Raw genomic sequence first — 18267 nt, 5'->3', positions numbered from 1 at the left:
TTCATTAATGTATGTTTTTCATAACACAGAGAACTTTGTTATATTTTAAGGAAAGCATTTATTGAATATCTAATCATAAAAGATCAGTTTTATTCATTGGATGAATAAAAAACTAAAACTTGAGGAAACATTTTTTAACTTAACAAAAAAACCTTAATTAAAAATACTTTGTGAAGTTTTCCTTTTATAGAATGTTTCCATTCATCCTAGCATACATTAAATTCCTTTCAGTCTTATTTTGGCTGGAAAAGTATGTTTCCAACTAGACTTTACTTCTCGAGCCTAAATTTTGCTATTGGTGGAGTTTAAAGAATGGTAACCATGAAGAACATCTTTTTTAAAAAATCTAAAAAATATTCCTTCCTTTCTTTACCCATATCAACCAGAATCTCAGAACCACATACAATAAATTAAACAACAAATAGAAAAGTAGACAGAGGAATCAAAATGAAGTGATATTAGATTTTTCTCAGCCCTGACTACAGCCAGCCAGAGGCCCCAGGCAACAACAGGTGCCTGATGGGGGAGAAAGAAGAAAGAAATACTAATCTAGATATGACAGATCTCTGGAGAAAATTGAAAAAGGACAAAAAGGAATACACCTTTTTCCAGCAGTACATGGCATCTACACAAAAATTAACCATGAATTAGGGCATAAAAATCTCACAATCAAATGCAAAAAGACAGAAAGAGCAAATGCTTCCTTTTCAGACAACAATGCAATAAAAATTATATTCGGTAAAGTACCAGGGAAAGATAGACTAAAAACCAATTGGAAATTAAATAATCTAATTTTAAAGAATCAGTGTGTCAAACAACAAATCACAGAAATGATCCATAATTTCATCCAAGAGAATATCAACAATGAGACAACATACCAAAACCTATGGGATGAAGCCAAAGCAGTTCTTAAAAGAATTTTTATATCTCTAAACAGGAAGAAGAAATATTGCAATGATTCCAATAGGTCCGAGGATTCACCAAATAGAAACTTCACCTGAGTGGGCTAAGCAGTATTTCAGAAAAAGACTGCAAGAGAAGAATGGAGGGGGTTAGATTGAAAGATAATCGTAACATTTAGAGAAGCTATCTTCCTCCAGCATGAGAACCTCCAAGAAATTATGTCAGAAAGTGGGAAAACTGTTCCTCTTTTAATAGGCTCCAGATCCTGGGTAGTCTCATCTAATATGAAGGCTGCTGCCATATAAAGGTATGCCTGAGCACACTTGGTATATCTAGTATGTATGCCTATATATAAATAATCAAACACCTTGAAAAGTAGAATTAGTCAAATAGAAAAAGAGATATAAAAGCTAACTGAAGAAAACCATACATTAAAATTAGAACGGGGCAAATGGAAGTTAATGATTCTATAAGACATCAAAAATCAAACAAAATAAAAAGAATGAAAAAATGGAAGAAAATGTAAAATACCACACTAGGAAACAGCCAACCTGAAAAAGAGATCTAGGAGAGACAATTTAAAAGTTATTGGTCTACCTGAAGGCCATGACCAAAAAAAAGAACCTGGATAGCATTCTTCAAGAGATCATCAAGGAAAACTGCCCTAATATACTAGAACCAGAAGGGGAAATAGTCACTGAAAGAATCCATCAATCACCTCAAGAAAGAGATCCCACAAGGAAAACCCCAAGGAAAATTGTTGCAAAACTCCAGAACTATAATCTCAAGTGAAAAATATTGCAAGCTGCTAGACAAAACAATTCAAATATCAAGGAGAAATAGCATTACCTAGCATCTGGCAGCTTCTACAATAAAGAACTGAAAGACCTAGAATATCATATTATGGAAAGCAAAGAATCTGGGGTTACAGCCAAGAATTAACTACTCAGTGACACTGGGCATCATCTTAGAGGGGAAGAGATGGATCTTCAATGAAGTAAGAGACTTTCAATCATTTCTACTCAAAAAACAGAACTAAACAGAAAAATCTGATCTTCAAACACAGGAGTCAAAAGAATCATAAAAAGATAAACAGGGAGGAACACACACACACATATATATGTGGAGATATATATATATGTATATATATATACACACATACATATTTATATATACACATACATATTTATATATTAAATATAACCTTTAAAGTTTAAATATATACATATATATGTATGTATATATGTATGTGTGTGTGTATATATATATATATTTAAAGGTTAAACTGTTTACATCTCTAGATATATAACTCTTGAAAATTATATCTGTTATTGGGGCAGTTAGAGGGGACATACATAAATAGAGGATGTAGATATGAATGTATTTTAATGTAATGATATCAAAGAAAAGGATTTTTTCTATTCAAATGATTTTCAGATTTACTTGTTCAGCCCTAATCTTTCTCCTGACTTCTAGTCTTGAATTTCCAGCTGCCCATTGGAATCTTGAACTGGATGTCCCATTGACATATTTAACTCAACATGTCCCAAAGTATATCTTTTCCCCAAAATCTACCCATCTTTTTTTCTCAAATGTATTTTATTTTTCTAAATTACATGGCAAGATAGTTGTCACATTCTTACTGGATAAAAAAAAAATACATTGTACTGGGAGAAGAGGAAAAGGGAAGTAAAATGGGATAAATTAGATCACATGAAGAAGTATACAGAATCCATTACAATAGAGGGAAAGAAGGGAGAGCAAGACAAGCATTGTCTGAAGCTTAATCTCATCAGTTTTGAGTCAGAGAGGGAATAACAATCACTCAATTGGGTATAGAAATTTATCTTACCCTATAAAGAAGTAGAAAGAAAAAGAGGAAAGAAAAGGGAGGATCTAAATAGAAGGGAAGGCAGAAACACTAGGAGAAAGTGCTAAGGGAGAAGGGGGTGATAAAAGAGAGGGCAGGTGGGGGAAGGGTAGGTTAGAAACAAAACTACTAAAGAGGGACAAAGTGAGAAGAGAGAGCAAAAGTATATGCAGAGGAGAAAATAGGATAATGAGAAACACAGAACTGGTAATCATAATTGTGAATGTGAATGGGATAAACTCTTCCATAAAATGTAAATGAATAGTAGAGAACAATATGTTGTTTACAAGAAACACATCTGACACAGAGACACAGAGTAAAAGTAAAAGGCAGAAGCAGAATTTATTATGCTTCAGCCAAAGCCAAAAAAAAAAAAAATCAAGGTAGCAATTGTGATCTCAAATAAAGCAAAAAAGTAAAACTAAATCTAATTAACAAGATAAGGAAGGAAACTACAATTTTTTAAAGGGTACCATAGACGATAAAATGGTATCAATACTAAATTTATATGTATCAAGTAGTAAAGCATCCAAATTCTTAGAGAAGTTAAGTCAGTTACACAAATATATATCAAAACTATATTGGGGGGACCTCAACCTCCCTTCTCAGAATTAAATCAAACCACAAAATAAACAAGAAAGAAACTAGGGAGGTTAACAGAATCCTAGAAAATGTAGATATAAGTCTCTGGAAAAAACTTAAAAGGAACAGAAAGGAATACATCTTTTTTCAGCAGTACATGGCACCTACACAAAAACTGACCATGTAAAATAAAATCCTCACAATCAAATGCAGAAAGGCAGAAATAGTAAATACTTCCTTTTCAGACCATGATACAATAAGAATTATATTTTAAAAGGGCCAGGAAAAGATATACTAAAAACCAATGGGAAATTTAAAAATCTAGTTCTAAAGAATGAGTATGTCACACAATAAATCATAGAAACAATCCATAATTTCATCCCACAGTTTTATAGTCCTTTGGGCATAGTTCCAAATTGCTCTCAGGAATGGTTGGACCATTTCACAGTTCCACCAACAATGTATTAATGTCCCAGTTTTCCCACATGCCCTCCAACATTTGTAATCTTTTCCTGTCATCTTAGCCAATTTGAGGGGTATGAGGTGTTACCTCAGAGTTGTCTTTATTCACATTTCTCTAATCAGTTGTGATTAGAGCATTTTTCATATAACTATAAATGGCTTTAATTTCATTATCTGAAAATTGTTCATATCCTTTGATGATTTATCAATTGGGGAATGATTTGTATTCTTATAAATTTGATACCATTCTTTATATATTTTAGAAATGAGGCCTTAAACAGAAACACTGGCTATAAACATTTTCCCCTGCTTTGTACTTCCCCTTTTATCTTGTTTGTGTTGGTTTTATTTGTGCAAAATATTTTTAATTTAATGTAATCCAATGAGCTATAAAACTGTGCGTACCTTTTGACCCAGCAATACCATTACTGGGTCTGTACCTCAAAGAAATCATAAAGGAGGGAAAAGAACCCACATGTTCAAAAATATTCGTAGCAGCTCTTTTTATGGTGGCAAAGAAGTGGAAGTTGAAGGAATGCCCACTATTTGGGAAATGGCTGAAAAAGTTGTGGTATATTAACGTAATGGAATGTCATTGTTCTATAATAAATGATGAACTGGCTGGTTTTAGACTTATACGAGTTGATGCTGAGTGAAGTGAGCAAAAGGAGGGGAACATGGTACACAGTAACAACAAGATAATGTGATAATAGACTTATAGAGGTTAACCTCTTCTCAGAAATGCAATGATCCAAGACAATTCCAATAGACTTAGAATGGAAAATGTTATCCACATCCAGAGAAATATGGATACCAAATGCAGACTGAAACATACTATTTTCACCTAGTTTGTTGTGGCTTTTCCCTTTTATTATGACTTTTTTTTTGCAACATAACTAATAAGATAATAGGTTTAAAATGATTGTACATATATAATTTATATCAGATTACTTGCTGTCTTGGGGAGAGAGGAGGGGAGGGAAAGAAGGGGAAAATCAGAATTCTAAATCTTATAAAAATGAATGTGACAACTATCTTGCCATGTAATTTAGAAAAATAAAATACAATTGAGAAAAAAAGATGGATAGATTTGGGGGAAAAGATACACTTTGGGACATGTTGAGTTAAATATGTCAATGGGACATCCAGTTCAAGATTCCAATGGGCAGCTGGAAATTCAAGACTAGAAGTCAGGAGAAAGATTAGGGCTGAACAAGTAAATCTGAAAATCATTTGAATAGAGAAAATCAAAACCAGGGAAGCTAATGAGATCATCAAGTGAATTAACATAGAGGGAGCAGAGAAAAAAAGTCCAGTCAGAGTCTTAGGGGACTATAGCTGACAGAAACCATGTTGACCAAGATCCAGACAAAAGAGAAAAAAGTCTGGTCAGACAGGGACTGACCTTCAAGTACATGATATACTCAATTCCTGACCAGAAGCATATCCTTCCCATATTTTAACCTGTGGTCCAGAAATGCTAATACCATTCTGAGACTCAGTTTTCTAAACTTGTTCATTTCTATTGTCTATCCTAGTCTTCTGTTCATACTCAATTACCATACTGATATATTTCTAGAGTTCATTTAATTTGAGCCAGTATGTTGTCAACTAATTCATACTCATAAGATAAGCTCGAGGTCCTTTTGTACCCTGTAGAGGATCACAGATATTGGGGAATTCTGAGAAAAGTATACTTGAAGCAAAGATACTTACAGCAGGGTGTTAACTCGGTGTGATTGATGAGATGATGGTTCTCTAGTTCACATATACTCAGTACTTAGCATGGTGATGTAATGGTTTTCTAGTTCACACAAACTTAGTGTGCTATAATGATAGAATCATACTGAGGTATTTAAGGGCTGAGAGGACTGGAAATAGAGACATTCCATCTTTGACCATCCTCCTGGAAGCTGTTCTGCCTTCTGCCCTCCTCCACTACGACCAAGGGTCCCGAGATCCTCCAGATAGCTAATCCAGACATTACAGCACTCCACCTCTAGCACTCTCTATCCCTGTGCAAAAATTACAGAGAACTCAGAATTTGCCATATGAATAAAATCTAATGGGTATTTTCCACCATGGATCCTAATACTATGACTGATCCAGGACTCAGACTCTAACACACAGTTCCTTTTCACTTCAGGGCTCAACACTGAGCCAAGCCACAATGGCCTTACCACTTGTGCTAAGCTTTACACCAAACTAATGCTCATTCTCTATCTGAGATTTTTTTTCCCCCAACTACATCTATTTCACTATTCCCAGAGACTAGTTACTATCACTTTCACTTCTTAACTCTAAATTAAATATGCCTTAAACAAGTTAAATGGCTTAAATAAGCCTGGAACACAAAAAAATAGCTACAAGTCCCTGTGTCTACACACCACACAGTCTTGGGGGCATGGCTATTTCATCAACTTTGGAATTCTTAGACTGATTCAGAGTTATTTTCTTTTCTTCTAATTATAGGCAACTATGGTCAGCTATTAAAGGCTGTATAAGTCATTAGGAAATTGAGTCTTTACTAGTCTCAAGAACTCTCTAGTTTCCTTTATAACCCTACATGTTTTACCATGTGTATTTAATAACATTCTAAGAAGGTATCCATAGGCTTCACAAATTTCCAAAGGAGTCCCTGTATAAAACCTATCTGCATCTCAAGTTCTAAAGAGTTGAGCAATTTTTTCTTATTTTTATTAATCTACCATCAACCTTACTTCTCTAACAAATAAATGAGGCAGCTATTAACTTTGGGTAACATCTCCCCAGATCTACTAACCTTCATATCACTGCCTTCTATCTTGACCCTGGTTGTCCTTTAGAAGTTTCTTTTGGTTTAGTTATGTTGGGAATGCTATCAGAGGCCGGTTCATAGATGCAACCATAGCAGGTTGAATCAAGCTCATTTATCAGAAGTTAGATTAGATAAACCCCTGAGGTTTCTTTTATCTATGGTGCTATGCAATTACGTAAGTTTAGATACTTCATTGAAAAGACAGACTAAAAACCACTGTGAAAGCTCTTGTCCTGATACTATAATGGGATGATCCAAAGTCCAGCCAGATCAAACCAAAAGGCAGAATAGGACTGAGAACAGGCCCAAAAAACAGTTCTCAGTGTTTATCACAGAAGAATGACATGGGATTCAGGAGCGGGAGAACAGATCTAGCGTTCTGGACAAAGCATTAGGCAGAACCAGACAGACTAGAGTCCCAGAGACATGTCTGACTCTCCGTCTCCATACAAGCTTTCAATAAAGCTTCAAGACTTAGAATATCCAGTTAGTCAGGACACCTCTGTCACTGCAAGACATGGGGAGACTGGGCCCATTCACCAGAACAAGCACAACTCAGAGCAGGAAACAGGGGCAATGGCAAAGTAGATACAGGCAGATGGCAATATATCCCATTTGCCTCTTCAATATAGAATACTGGTCAATGAATCCATGAGGGTAGACTGTCAAGATAACATACTAAGTTAATCTAGAGTACTTTGGGCTGGGATTTGGGATATGGGTTAGTTCTGCTTTGAATTTTCAGATCTCATTTTTCAAGGAATTAGTTTTTCCCCAGCAAGAGATTTTAATAATCCCTGCCCTCAATTTCTTCACAGAAATATTGAGGGGAAAAGAAAGAAGACCACCATCAGAAAAGTCTATTTGCAGGAGTTATTTTTTATCATTCTTACTCTCTCTGGGTCATATACCCAACAAAACTGTACAAAGAAAACCATTGACCTTCCCCGACAGGACCAAGAATCAGAGTTATTTGTGGATTTAATGGTGAAAAGACTTTCTCAGGAACAAAATAAGATTAGATGACTTTCATCTAACTCCATCAAAATTGCCTGATTAAGCTTCCAACTCTGATCCACATACTGAATTGTATCAATTATGCAAAAGTTACAAAAGTTTTGCTTCCTCCAAGAAAATTGCTTCTTCTCTTTAATATTCAGTTTTCACTCCCTATGGCCCTCCCTCCCTCTCTCAAATTAGGCTGCAGCTGCAACCCAAACCCAAAATAAAGTGCCCAGATGTATATTCGTTTCTGTGCTGCTTCAAAATCTCTATTTTTCTGTCTCCTCCCACCCTCAACCTACTTAGCAGTGATTCCTTCAAGGCTCAGAAATTACACAGCTCATAACTCATAAGGAAAGAGATAAGGAAATATGCTGTCTACTTCTTCCTGGGGAGTTAGGGCCACAGATGTTGAATCAAATTCCAAATGGTCCAACATGCTTCTGTGAGACTCTGGGAGGCAGGACTCTGGTTCTGGCAGGAACTCAAGCTCTGATTTGGGAAGGAGCTCATCTTGGGAACCAGTCTTGGCATCCATCATGAGTGGGGTCGTCATGGAACAGGTTTGGGTTCCACTGCCTTTGACATCCTGGGACCCTGAATCAAATGGGAGCAGGGATTAGTGAATTATGAAAAGAAATATCTTCCAAATCAAAACCCAATTCCCAGGAGGTAGTGCGGTATAAAGGAAAGAGTAATAAATTAGGAGGCTTGGGTTCTAGACCGCTCTCCACTACTAGATTTCTGTGTGATGGCAGCAAAGTTACTTGGCTTCAAGTGCACCATCACTTTGCAGTGCACATCTTTCTTGCCTACAGCTCTAAGCTTTTATCCTACGCTCATCTTCCATGGGAAGGATTTTTTGTTTGTGTTACCCTAGACAAGTCATAACTTCTTAGCATGAGTTTTCTCATTCATAAAGACTATAGTAAGGATCAAATGAGATTATGCAAATATAGAGCTTTTCAAAAATTACAATGCTATACAAATGCAGGCTATTATTTCCTGAGTCCAAGATGTTAGTCCACTAGCTTCCTTCTCAGATTATTACTCATATACTTAACTGTTTAATGTTATGTGCAGGTTCCTTAAGGGTGTGTGTGTGTGTGTGTGTGTGTGTGTGTGTGTGTATTCAGTTGTCCTAATAATATCCAACTCTTTGGGACCCCATTTTGGGGTTTTGACAAAGATACTGGGGTGATATGTCATTTCTTCCTCTAGCTTATTTTAGAAATGAGAAAATTGAGGCAACAGGGTTAAGTGACAGTCAGCTAGTAAGTGTCCAAAGACAGATTTTAACTCAGGAAAAGTTTTCTGATTCCCAACCCACTCTATCTACTGCAGCACTTACCAGTCCTCCTTAAGGATAAGCACTGTCTTTGTATTCCTAGTGCCTAGGACCTAATATAGTAAATAGAAAGAGACTCAAAGCCAGAAAACCCATGGTTCAAGTCCCAACTTAGACCTACTTGGGCAAGTGATTTAACCTTTCAATACTATAGGCTAGAAGTGTCAAACATATATCCCAAAATATTCCTGAATTATGACAGATTCTCAATTAATGCAACTGGGAAACTCTTAACAAAATAAATTAAAATACAATAGAACATATAATGTTATTATGTAAGGTTTTTTGGTTGATTTTATTTCTTGCTGAGACAGTTGGGGTTAAATGACTTGTCCAGGGTAACAAAGCTAGGAAGTGTTAAGTGTCTGAGGCAGATTTGAACTCAGGTCCTCCTGACTTCAGGGCCAGTTCTCTATCTACTGTGCCATCTAGCACCCCTATTAGGTAAGGTTTTTAAAGTTAATATGTGGTAGCCTGGATCCTGAATCCGGTTTACTGGTCCTGGTCTGAGTGACTTGTTTCCATTGCTCTAGGCTACTCACTGAGACTAAGTTGCAGAGAAGGTGCCAACCTGTGTTGGTGGATGTAGCTTCCTTATCTGGAGGACCCCTACTTCAAAAGAATCAGGATCAGACCCTCTTCTTCTCCCTAGTGAACAGCACACTGCCTTGAACACAATAGGTGTTAACATTTCTTGGACCAGATCCGTGAAAATGTCCAGACATCTGTGATTTCATCAATGTAATGCTCCCTCCACTAATGTAAATCTCTTACTCTTCCAGGATTGTTTTTCATGAGTTGCTATGATGCCGCACCCCCCCCCCAAAAAAAAAAAAAAAAAATCATCTCCTTGTGGCCAGGGTCCATGTGAAAAGTCAGGTTGCATAGAGGAAGACTGGTCTCCAGATAAGATACCAGATGCTAACCCCATCTTTAAGAGTCTGTCCAATTTGGCAGGAACTTGTGTTCTAGTGCCCTAGAATTCTAAATCTCAAGTTACCTCCACACCCTGATTGATACTACAGAGAACTTTCAGGACATATGCATGCAAGTATAACAGATTTATCTCATGAATATTCACAATGGTCTTTAAATCATACATTATTTCTCCTTTCTAGGAGATTGAGGCTCTGAAAGAGACAAAGATTTTCCTTAGATCATAGCAGGTCAAAGCTAGAATTCAAATCTTCTTATTTTGTCTCTGGAATTATACTCACCCAGCACACACATACATACACACACTTCCCTCCACCCAAACCTCAGGGCCCTTCTCTGCTTTGGAGAGCTGCTAGAAGTGAGAACCAAGTTCTCCCTGTAGGGAAAGCTCAGATTCTCCTTCCTTTCCCAAGGTACCATGGCAAATCCTTGTCTGACAACCCTCAGAAATGCCCTACCTTGCTCTCCAAGCCATCGGTCAGTGTGAGCACCCAGCAGAAAAGGCATCTCATCTTCTACTTCAGATTCTGACACTGATCTGAAATTACAATCAAAAAACAAAAAGAATCCATTTGTGACTTTTCATTCAATAACAACACATACACATTTGGACTGTCCTTCTTGAATGGGAATTAAATTTTCCAGTCAAAAGAAACGAAGGGGAGATGAAGAGTAATTCAGAAGGCAGAATGTTACTTGCAAGAAAAAGAAAGAAAGACTATAATAATAGTTCTCTATTATTTGAATATTACATCCATTTTCTAAATTATCCATGATTTTTTTTTTATCCTTGGCTGACTTATCATCCAAAACATTCCCCCTACAGCCCTTCCCACGTCCCAGCTGCTGTGTGCTCAGAGAATGAAAACTAATTTTTATATCAGGCAAAGCAAAAGATAATTAGGAAAGGAAAACTGTTAAAAAAAAAAAAACACCCATCTACAGAAAAAAAATCAAACTTTACTATTTACTATTTTGGATTACCTGTACTCTATTTACCATTTGTATGCTTAAAGTGAAGTTTTACATTCCCTGCACTATGCCCAAGCAAAACTTGTCCAAGAATTTAGGTGACCAGGAAATAGGTATGAGGTTAAATGAGGATTTGCTTGGAAGTATGTAACTACACATGCAGGGATAAATACATAGGGGTTTGTACCTGGTATCCATCAGGGCATCAGAAGGCTCACGTGTGTTTTTCAGTAGCTGTTCTTGAGACATGGCTTCCCCAGGACAAGGCCCTGCCAGACTTGGCCATTTCCCTCCTGTTGAGGTCTCTAGAGGAAAGGCTGGTGGCAAGAGCAAAGGCCATGGCAGAGAAGGGTTTGTTCCACAGGAGCGCACAGGAATATCAGAGAGACTCAGATCCTGAGGCAACAAGGCTGAATCTGAAAGGCCTTTCCAAAAAACATCACAGTCAATACCACATAAGAGAATAGCCTCAATTCTCTGGATCCCCCTTTGAGTCAGACCCACTTTCCACTGAGCTCAGTCCCCAGGATTTTATCCTGTCCTGACAGGAAATACATCAAATCTCTTCATGGACTTTGTTTCTGTGAGAATCAGAAAATTTAAGAGACTTGTCCCAACATCACAAAGTTTCAACCCAGCATGATTCCCAAATGCAAGCCATCAAAGCCTTATACTCTGCACCTGGGAGGGAACCAAAAGAACAAAACAAGTCAGCAGCTATAAGAAGCCTTCAGTTGAGCCTGAGGTCATACACCAGATACAGGGGAAAATAGGAAGGAGAGTGTCAACAAAAAGCTCTGGGCACCTAGCTATCAGATCTGGAGTCAGAGAATGTGAGTTGGAATACACACTCTTCACCTCCCAGTATGACCAAGAGCTGACTATTCACCTCATCCTCTCAGGCCCAACTACATGGTCTTACAGATCTCTGGCCATGCTAAATCCTCAGATCCTACTACCTGAGGGGATCAGGTTGTGAAGGACAAAAAGGCAGAGACTTTATATCTGAATTTATGTCTGATTCTTGAGGCAAAAGGGAATTATTAGAATTCACTGACCCGGGTGGGTGTGACTTGGTTAAATCTCTTATTTAGGAAGATTCATTGGATAGCTAAATCAAAGACAGTCAAAGTAGGGAGAGGTGAGGCAGGAAAACCAACCATAAAGCTACTGCTATAATTCAGGAATGAAGTGATAAGGACCTTCACGAAGTGATGACGGTATCAGCGCAAATATATTTGCTGTTGTTCTTCATTTCAATCATGTCCAACACTTTGTAACCCCATTAGGGATTTTCTTAGCAAAGATAGTGGAGTGGTTGCCCATTTCTTTATCCAGCTCATTTTACACATGAGGAAACTGAAGCAAGCAGAATGGGGTCACATTGCTAAGAAGTGTCTGAGGTTGGACTTAAACTTAAGAAAATGAGTCTAAATTCAGGCCTGGCACTCTACTCACTGACCCACTTGGCTGGTTCTGCAAATATATTATCAAGGTAAAATTAACAGGACTTGGCAACAGATTAGCTATTGAGGAGAAATAGAGGTTTGAGAAATTAAGAATAACACCTGGGCTTCATGGCTAGGTGACTGGGAGGATGGGGAAAGAGGCTTTAAAAGAGAAAGATACTAAGCTCACTTTTAAACAGATTGAATTAAATATGTCTATAGGGCATCCATTTCCAGATGTCCAATAAAGAATTGGATATGTGAGAGTAGAGTTAAGGCTGGGGAAAAATCATCAGCAAAGAGATGATAATAATTAAAGCTATGGAGGTTAATAAGATAACCAACTGAAGCATTATAAAGATGGTTCAAGATGGAAAGGAGAACCCAGAATAAGGTTAGTACTATAAATAAACAAACAAAAAACACCTGTGTTTTCAATGCCCCCAAAGCTCCAGGCCTCAGCTTTGTTTTAATTTTCCTTGGTCCAAGATATTCAGGTCAACCTATTGAAAGATTTATATTGGGAACATAGTAGCAACTTTATAATTGAAGGCAGTTGGGGGATAATCAGGTTTACTTTATAACCAGCTCTATTAGAACATATCTTCATGGTCAGTCTAGAGAATGGACATTGAACTTCTAGCCACAGCACACGTCATGTGCCAAAAGGAAGTAGAGGCATCAATTATGGATGGACTTTTGAAAGAATTTAGCCACAAAAGGAAGATGAGATATGGGACAATAGATAGTTCAGATCAAGGTACAGTTTTTTTGACAATGGGGAGACATGGGCAGGTTTGTAGGCTATAGGAAAGAAGGAAGTAGACAAAGAGAATGAAATGCGAGAGTGAAGATGATAGAGGGAGCAGTTGAAGGGAAAAGGTTTCCCATAGACTCAGCCCCTGACTTACCTTTTTCAAAGACAGAATATGTGCCTTCCAAGGCTTTATCCACAGGCTCACCCAATGTCAGTGCTGGTTTACTAGTTTCCACAGGAGTGGCTGGGCAACCTGGTAATCCCCTTTGTCTGACCAATGAAAAATACAATGAAAGATACTCCAAATTTATGACTGATCCAAAATAAATTTTCTAACAGAATTTCCATATTTGCCTAGAACTGTGAGGACTGATCACAGCCTGGAATCCAGCCAAAAGCTCTACAGCTAACATGGTTACATTCAGTACATATGTGGTACTTTCTACCACATGGCCCCCCTCCTATCCAGGTCCCCAGCCATGTAAAGGGGCCCAAACATGAAATTACATTACAGCCTGTAGAAATGATCCAATCATTTCCAATTCCTCCTCCACTGCACACAGCAAGAGCTGTCTAAAATACAAAACATATCTTATGTTCACATGGTCATAAGCCTCTCTACCTTTAACTAAGCTGGTCTTTGAACAAAAGACTCCACATTCAAAGAATCTTCAAACTAGGTGGTCATACTTTTCAGTTGGTTGACATAAAGCATGAAAATCCAGAATCATCTCCCTATCCAGGCAAGGGATTCAAAGAGAACTTTTTGAAAGATTTATTTAGTAATCTGTACTTAAACTATCTTAAAATCTGTCAAAAGAGTGAATGTAGTAAAGCTAAAATTTTCAAGTCACAAAAGTAAGTAAACAGCAAAGGCTAAGGCTTCTGGCTCCCAATCTAGAGTCCTTTCCACTATACTACAGATTAATCTGAAAAGATATAATAGTGCATTGGAATTTTATTAGCTTTATAAATGACTTGAAAGGCATGATGACATAATGGATATAGCCTCAAAGCAGGAAGACCTGGGTTGAAGTCCTGCCTCTGATACATATTAATTGGTGACTGAGCAAGTCAATTCACCTCTTAGCTCCTCAGACAACTAATCCTATAAATTGCAGAAAAGGCACCAACCTGCTTTTGGTAGAGAGCTTTATGATAACCAATGAAATCACCTGTCCAGTCCCCATTCTTATAAATAAGTTATATTATCTTGGGGTGGGGATAGAAGTGGGAGGGAGGGAGGGGGTAGGGAGGAAGGAAGGAAACAAAGAAAAACATTATTAAATGCTGAAATATTAACCTGGCTGTATCAAAGGTTCTCGTCTCTGAAATCTGCTTTCTGGTATTTGGAATCAACACATTCTTCTGCCACTTCTGACATACCTCCTCCGAGGGAGCGAGAATCTGTAATTTAAACATTCATGCACAGAACCAGCACCCCCAGCAGGACCTTGGCAATGGGAGTAGGAAACAGCAAGATACTCTGAAATGAAGTCTTTTTGGAATATATGCAGAATCTACAGGATTACCACACAGAGGGAAAGTGGAAACATTCAGCAATTTGAAAGAAATGATGTGTTGGTCCCTGGGCATCAGTCATGATGATAAATTGTAATTTAATAATCAGGACTGAAGATTCAAACCCTAAAAACACATCATTCCTCTCCTGGTGCAGGAAGGCCTAGTTCCCCATATTGGGACACATCACACAGCAATTATAAACTCACGGTGCTCTGTTCTTCTGTGGGCACAAGAGTCCGAGCAAGCTTTAGATACTGAACAGCCATCTCCAGGATAGAGGCCATGTCCTCTCGACGACCTTCAAACTTGGGCAGCAGGATCCGGAGCCGCTCACAACTTACAGAAATTCGTTTCCTGTTTTATACCCAAGCACAAGCATCCCCATCCCCATATAAATAAATAATCTGTGTTTGAGTCTCACTCCTCTGAACGAATAACTGAGACATACAAATGGAAATATGAATATTTATAACTTGATAGTGCTCAGTTCACTTTGTCCTACATGGTATAATGCTGCTTTAGTTTTGTGGACCTGAGTCAATTAGCTCCATTACATGTCCAAAGAATGACTTCTTAACCTTGACCACAAATTAAACTCCCTAATCTTGTATTTTGGGGATTTGTTAGGCAGGGGTCCTCAAACTAAGGCCCGCGGGCCAGATGCGGCAGCTGAGGACGATTATCCCCCTCACCCAGAGCTATGAAGTTTCTTTATTTAAAGGCCCACAAAACAAAGTTTTTGTTTTTACTATAGTCCAGCCCTCCAACAGTCTGAGGGACAGTAAACTGGCTTCCCATTTTAAAAAGTTTGAGGATCCCTGGCTATGATTTTCTCAGTATTGGGAGTTCCCTTAGAGCAAATTCCCTCTATCATTAAATATAAACAACTGTTTTGTAACCTGTCATCCTAGAGAGTTGCCTAGGAACATGAAGATGTCGAATGACTTGCTCAGAGTCCTATAACCGATACGTATTAGTGCCAGGATTTAATGGAGGTCTTCTTTAGGCTAGTTTACTATCTTCTACACCATGAATCCTAGTTAGCTATTTCATAATTAATAGGAGAACTATGTAGTCAATAAAAAGGGTAGATTCCCCTCCACCCCCCTTCTCCAAGAGAGTCAAGGAATCTTCTAGGGCACTTCTACGAGGCTTCTTTAAACACCAGAATTTCTAAATACCCAGACGTTTCCATTCAGACCCAACAAATGGTTACTTCAGAAAAAAATTTCAAGGGCTTTAAGCATTTGTCAATTCTAAAACTGGCAGGTGGGAAGGAAGTTAAAATTATCAATTGATTGCCATTCTACAGTTTGAAAAAAAAAAAAAAAAAAAAAAACCTGAGGCAAAAAACACCAGACTAACAGTTATGTGCCATTGTGTGTGAAGGTAGGAACACAGAACCCTGGGGAGCATTATCTCAGTGCTGCTTTCTTCTGGGTGCTAGTGGTCTAAATAATAAAATACCACCATCGCATCTTCCTCATCTTTGAGTCCAGAAATGCAGAGTTTTTTTTAAATTCCTGGTGTCTCCTAATCTTTGAGTTAATCCTTTTGGCAAAGAAGATAAAAATCCATTCTCCTGTCTGCTTAAGACCTGTCAAAGAGTGGAATTTCTATATTTTCTCCTCCTAAGGGACCTGCCCGGGCTGAATGGCCAATAAATTGACACCAAGCTATTCTTTGACCCTCCCCCTGCACAAGGGGCAAGCCCTCACCTTCTTTCTCTCTCAGTGATAGCATTCTGCTTTCGGATCTGTACCTGGGCAACAGTGAAAGCCTCCGACATATCCTGGGCCACTCCAGAGTCCCCAGCACCCTCAGAGGCCCAGGCACTGGCCCTTGGGGAGCTGAGAAGAGGAACCAGGCAGAAGAAGACGAAAAGGGAAAAACACAAACACCACACCATTAAAATTATCTGCTTAGACCCTGAGTTAGGCTATGGAGCCCCAAAAGGCTAACAGCCAAGACCCCAAAATAGGGTAAGTATAGCTTTTTGGTGTGAGGTGAGGGCACATAGATGAACAATGCCAAGCGCTCAGAATGACCTCCTCTCCCAGGCTCTATCCAAACTCTCCCTTATACTTCTCTCACCCCACCTCTTCCTGTTTCCCCAGGCCTACCCATCCTGCCACCTTCACCACCCCTTCCCCAAAGGCACTGAGGGAGGAAGAAACGGTGGCCGGGTTGGGGTTAAGGGTCTGTAGGAGAGCGCTAGCAGCCATCTGAGGTCAGTGACAGGGCATTGAGGTAAGACAGTATTGGGGGTCCAGGCGAAGGCGCGGCTATCAGGAATGGCTGTCCTGGAGGCTAAGGAAGGGTGGTCTTGAGGGGCAACAGATGTTTGGGGTCAAGCCAAAGGGCAAAGGTCTGCTTAGGCGGAGGAATGGGAGAGGGGCAAAATTCCCGTGATGCTTCCCCCATCCTTAACCCAGAGCTGAAGCCTTCACCTTAAGAAAGAACCTTTCCCTCCACCTTTGCTTCCACACCTGTGCCCAGTAGAGGCGGGATCCCTGGGTTCTCCCGGGCCGAAAGGTCCTTGGCTGGAGTCCGGGTCCCAGGCGTCCATGACTCAAGCTAGCTACAGCCGAGCCGTCCTATATCTGCTCTCCCTCGTCCCACGCGGCCCTCTCCTCCCCGAGACCGAAGCGAGCAACACGTCCCTCCTCCCCGCGCGAGCAACGCAGTCTCCCATCCCCACGCGCGCCACGTGTTCCCCCCTCTCCACGCACGCAGCACGCCCCTGCCCACTCCGGGCTCCCCGCGGACACGTGACGCGGCCGGAGCCTGCCTCTCGGTCCCAAGCAGCGAGTTCCCCAGTTTCTTTGTAGGATAGTAATAGAAAGTGGAGGCGGGACCAGGGAACCCGGTACTCAAGCCTGGGGCAGAAACTGGGGGGTGCGTGGGAAGGGGAGTATCTTCTTGGGGAAAAAGCAAAATCAAATCGAGAGTGAAGTGAGGGGGGGGAGAAAAGGGGGACAATCAATATGTTGAGGAATCGGCCTGGGCTCTCAGCCTCTGAGAGGAGCTGGATTGTAGACAGGCAAGGTTTCAGAGATTGAAACTTTTCTTTAAATTCTTTTTTTTTTTCTTTTTTGAATATTTTTTTCCCCAATTACATCTAAAAATGCTTTTTAAGATTTTTTTTTTTATGTTGAGTTCCAAATTCTTTCCCTCCCTTTCCTTGTCCAGCTCCCTGAGTCAGTACAGTAGTTCGATATAGGTTATACATAGGCAATCATGCAAAATCCTATTTCCATATTAGTCATATTGTGAAAAAAACATTTCTGTAAATTCTTAAAAATTCCTAGTGAGTGATTAATATACTTGTTCTATACTTGTCCTAGATAATCCAGGGACAGAACTAGAAATGATGAACAAAGTTACAGGGAAGCGGATTCCTAACACATCTTAGGCTAAAGAGGAACTTCCTAATAATTAGAGGGATGTGAAATAATAATAACAACAATAAGAGCAACACTACTATTTAAAGTACTCTGTGGGTACTTCCATCCTCCTACACAGAATTTTCCATTAATGGTAGAAATTTCTTGCTTGTCCTTTCTAATCTGTCCTGACTACAGTCAAGTCCATGCCAGATGAGTGTAAAATTGGGAGAGCCTGCTTTTTCAAAAAGATTTCTAGCTTATTCTTTGCAAGCTGGAG

General features: G+C 39.1%; 1 protein-coding gene across 1 annotated transcript; it reads right to left on the bottom strand.

Moving 5' to 3' along the window:
- Positions 1–7469: 7469 nt before the first annotated feature.
- Positions 7470–17234, bottom strand: SOHLH1 (spermatogenesis and oogenesis specific basic helix-loop-helix 1). Its single transcript, XM_051973922.1, has 8 exons — positions 17091–17234; positions 16320–16451; positions 14808–14955; positions 14381–14484; positions 13232–13347; positions 11060–11297; positions 10359–10438; positions 7470–8213 (listed from the first exon to the last, which is right to left on the bottom strand). Exons 1-8 carry the CDS (start codon positions 17168–17170, stop codon positions 7957–7959), a joined length of 1155 nt encoding a protein of 384 aa, XP_051829882.1. The 5' UTR covers positions 17171–17234; the 3' UTR covers positions 7470–7956.
- Between the last annotated feature and the right edge of the window lie 1033 nt (positions 17235–18267).

This window comes from Antechinus flavipes, chromosome 2 (genome assembly GCF_016432865.1).
Source record: "Antechinus flavipes isolate AdamAnt ecotype Samford, QLD, Australia chromosome 2, AdamAnt_v2, whole genome shotgun sequence".
Classification (NCBI taxonomy): Eukaryota; Metazoa; Chordata; class Mammalia; order Dasyuromorphia; family Dasyuridae; genus Antechinus; species Antechinus flavipes.
Note: the sequence above shows the minus strand (reverse complement) of the source record. Positions and strands in the feature narration are given on the sequence as shown.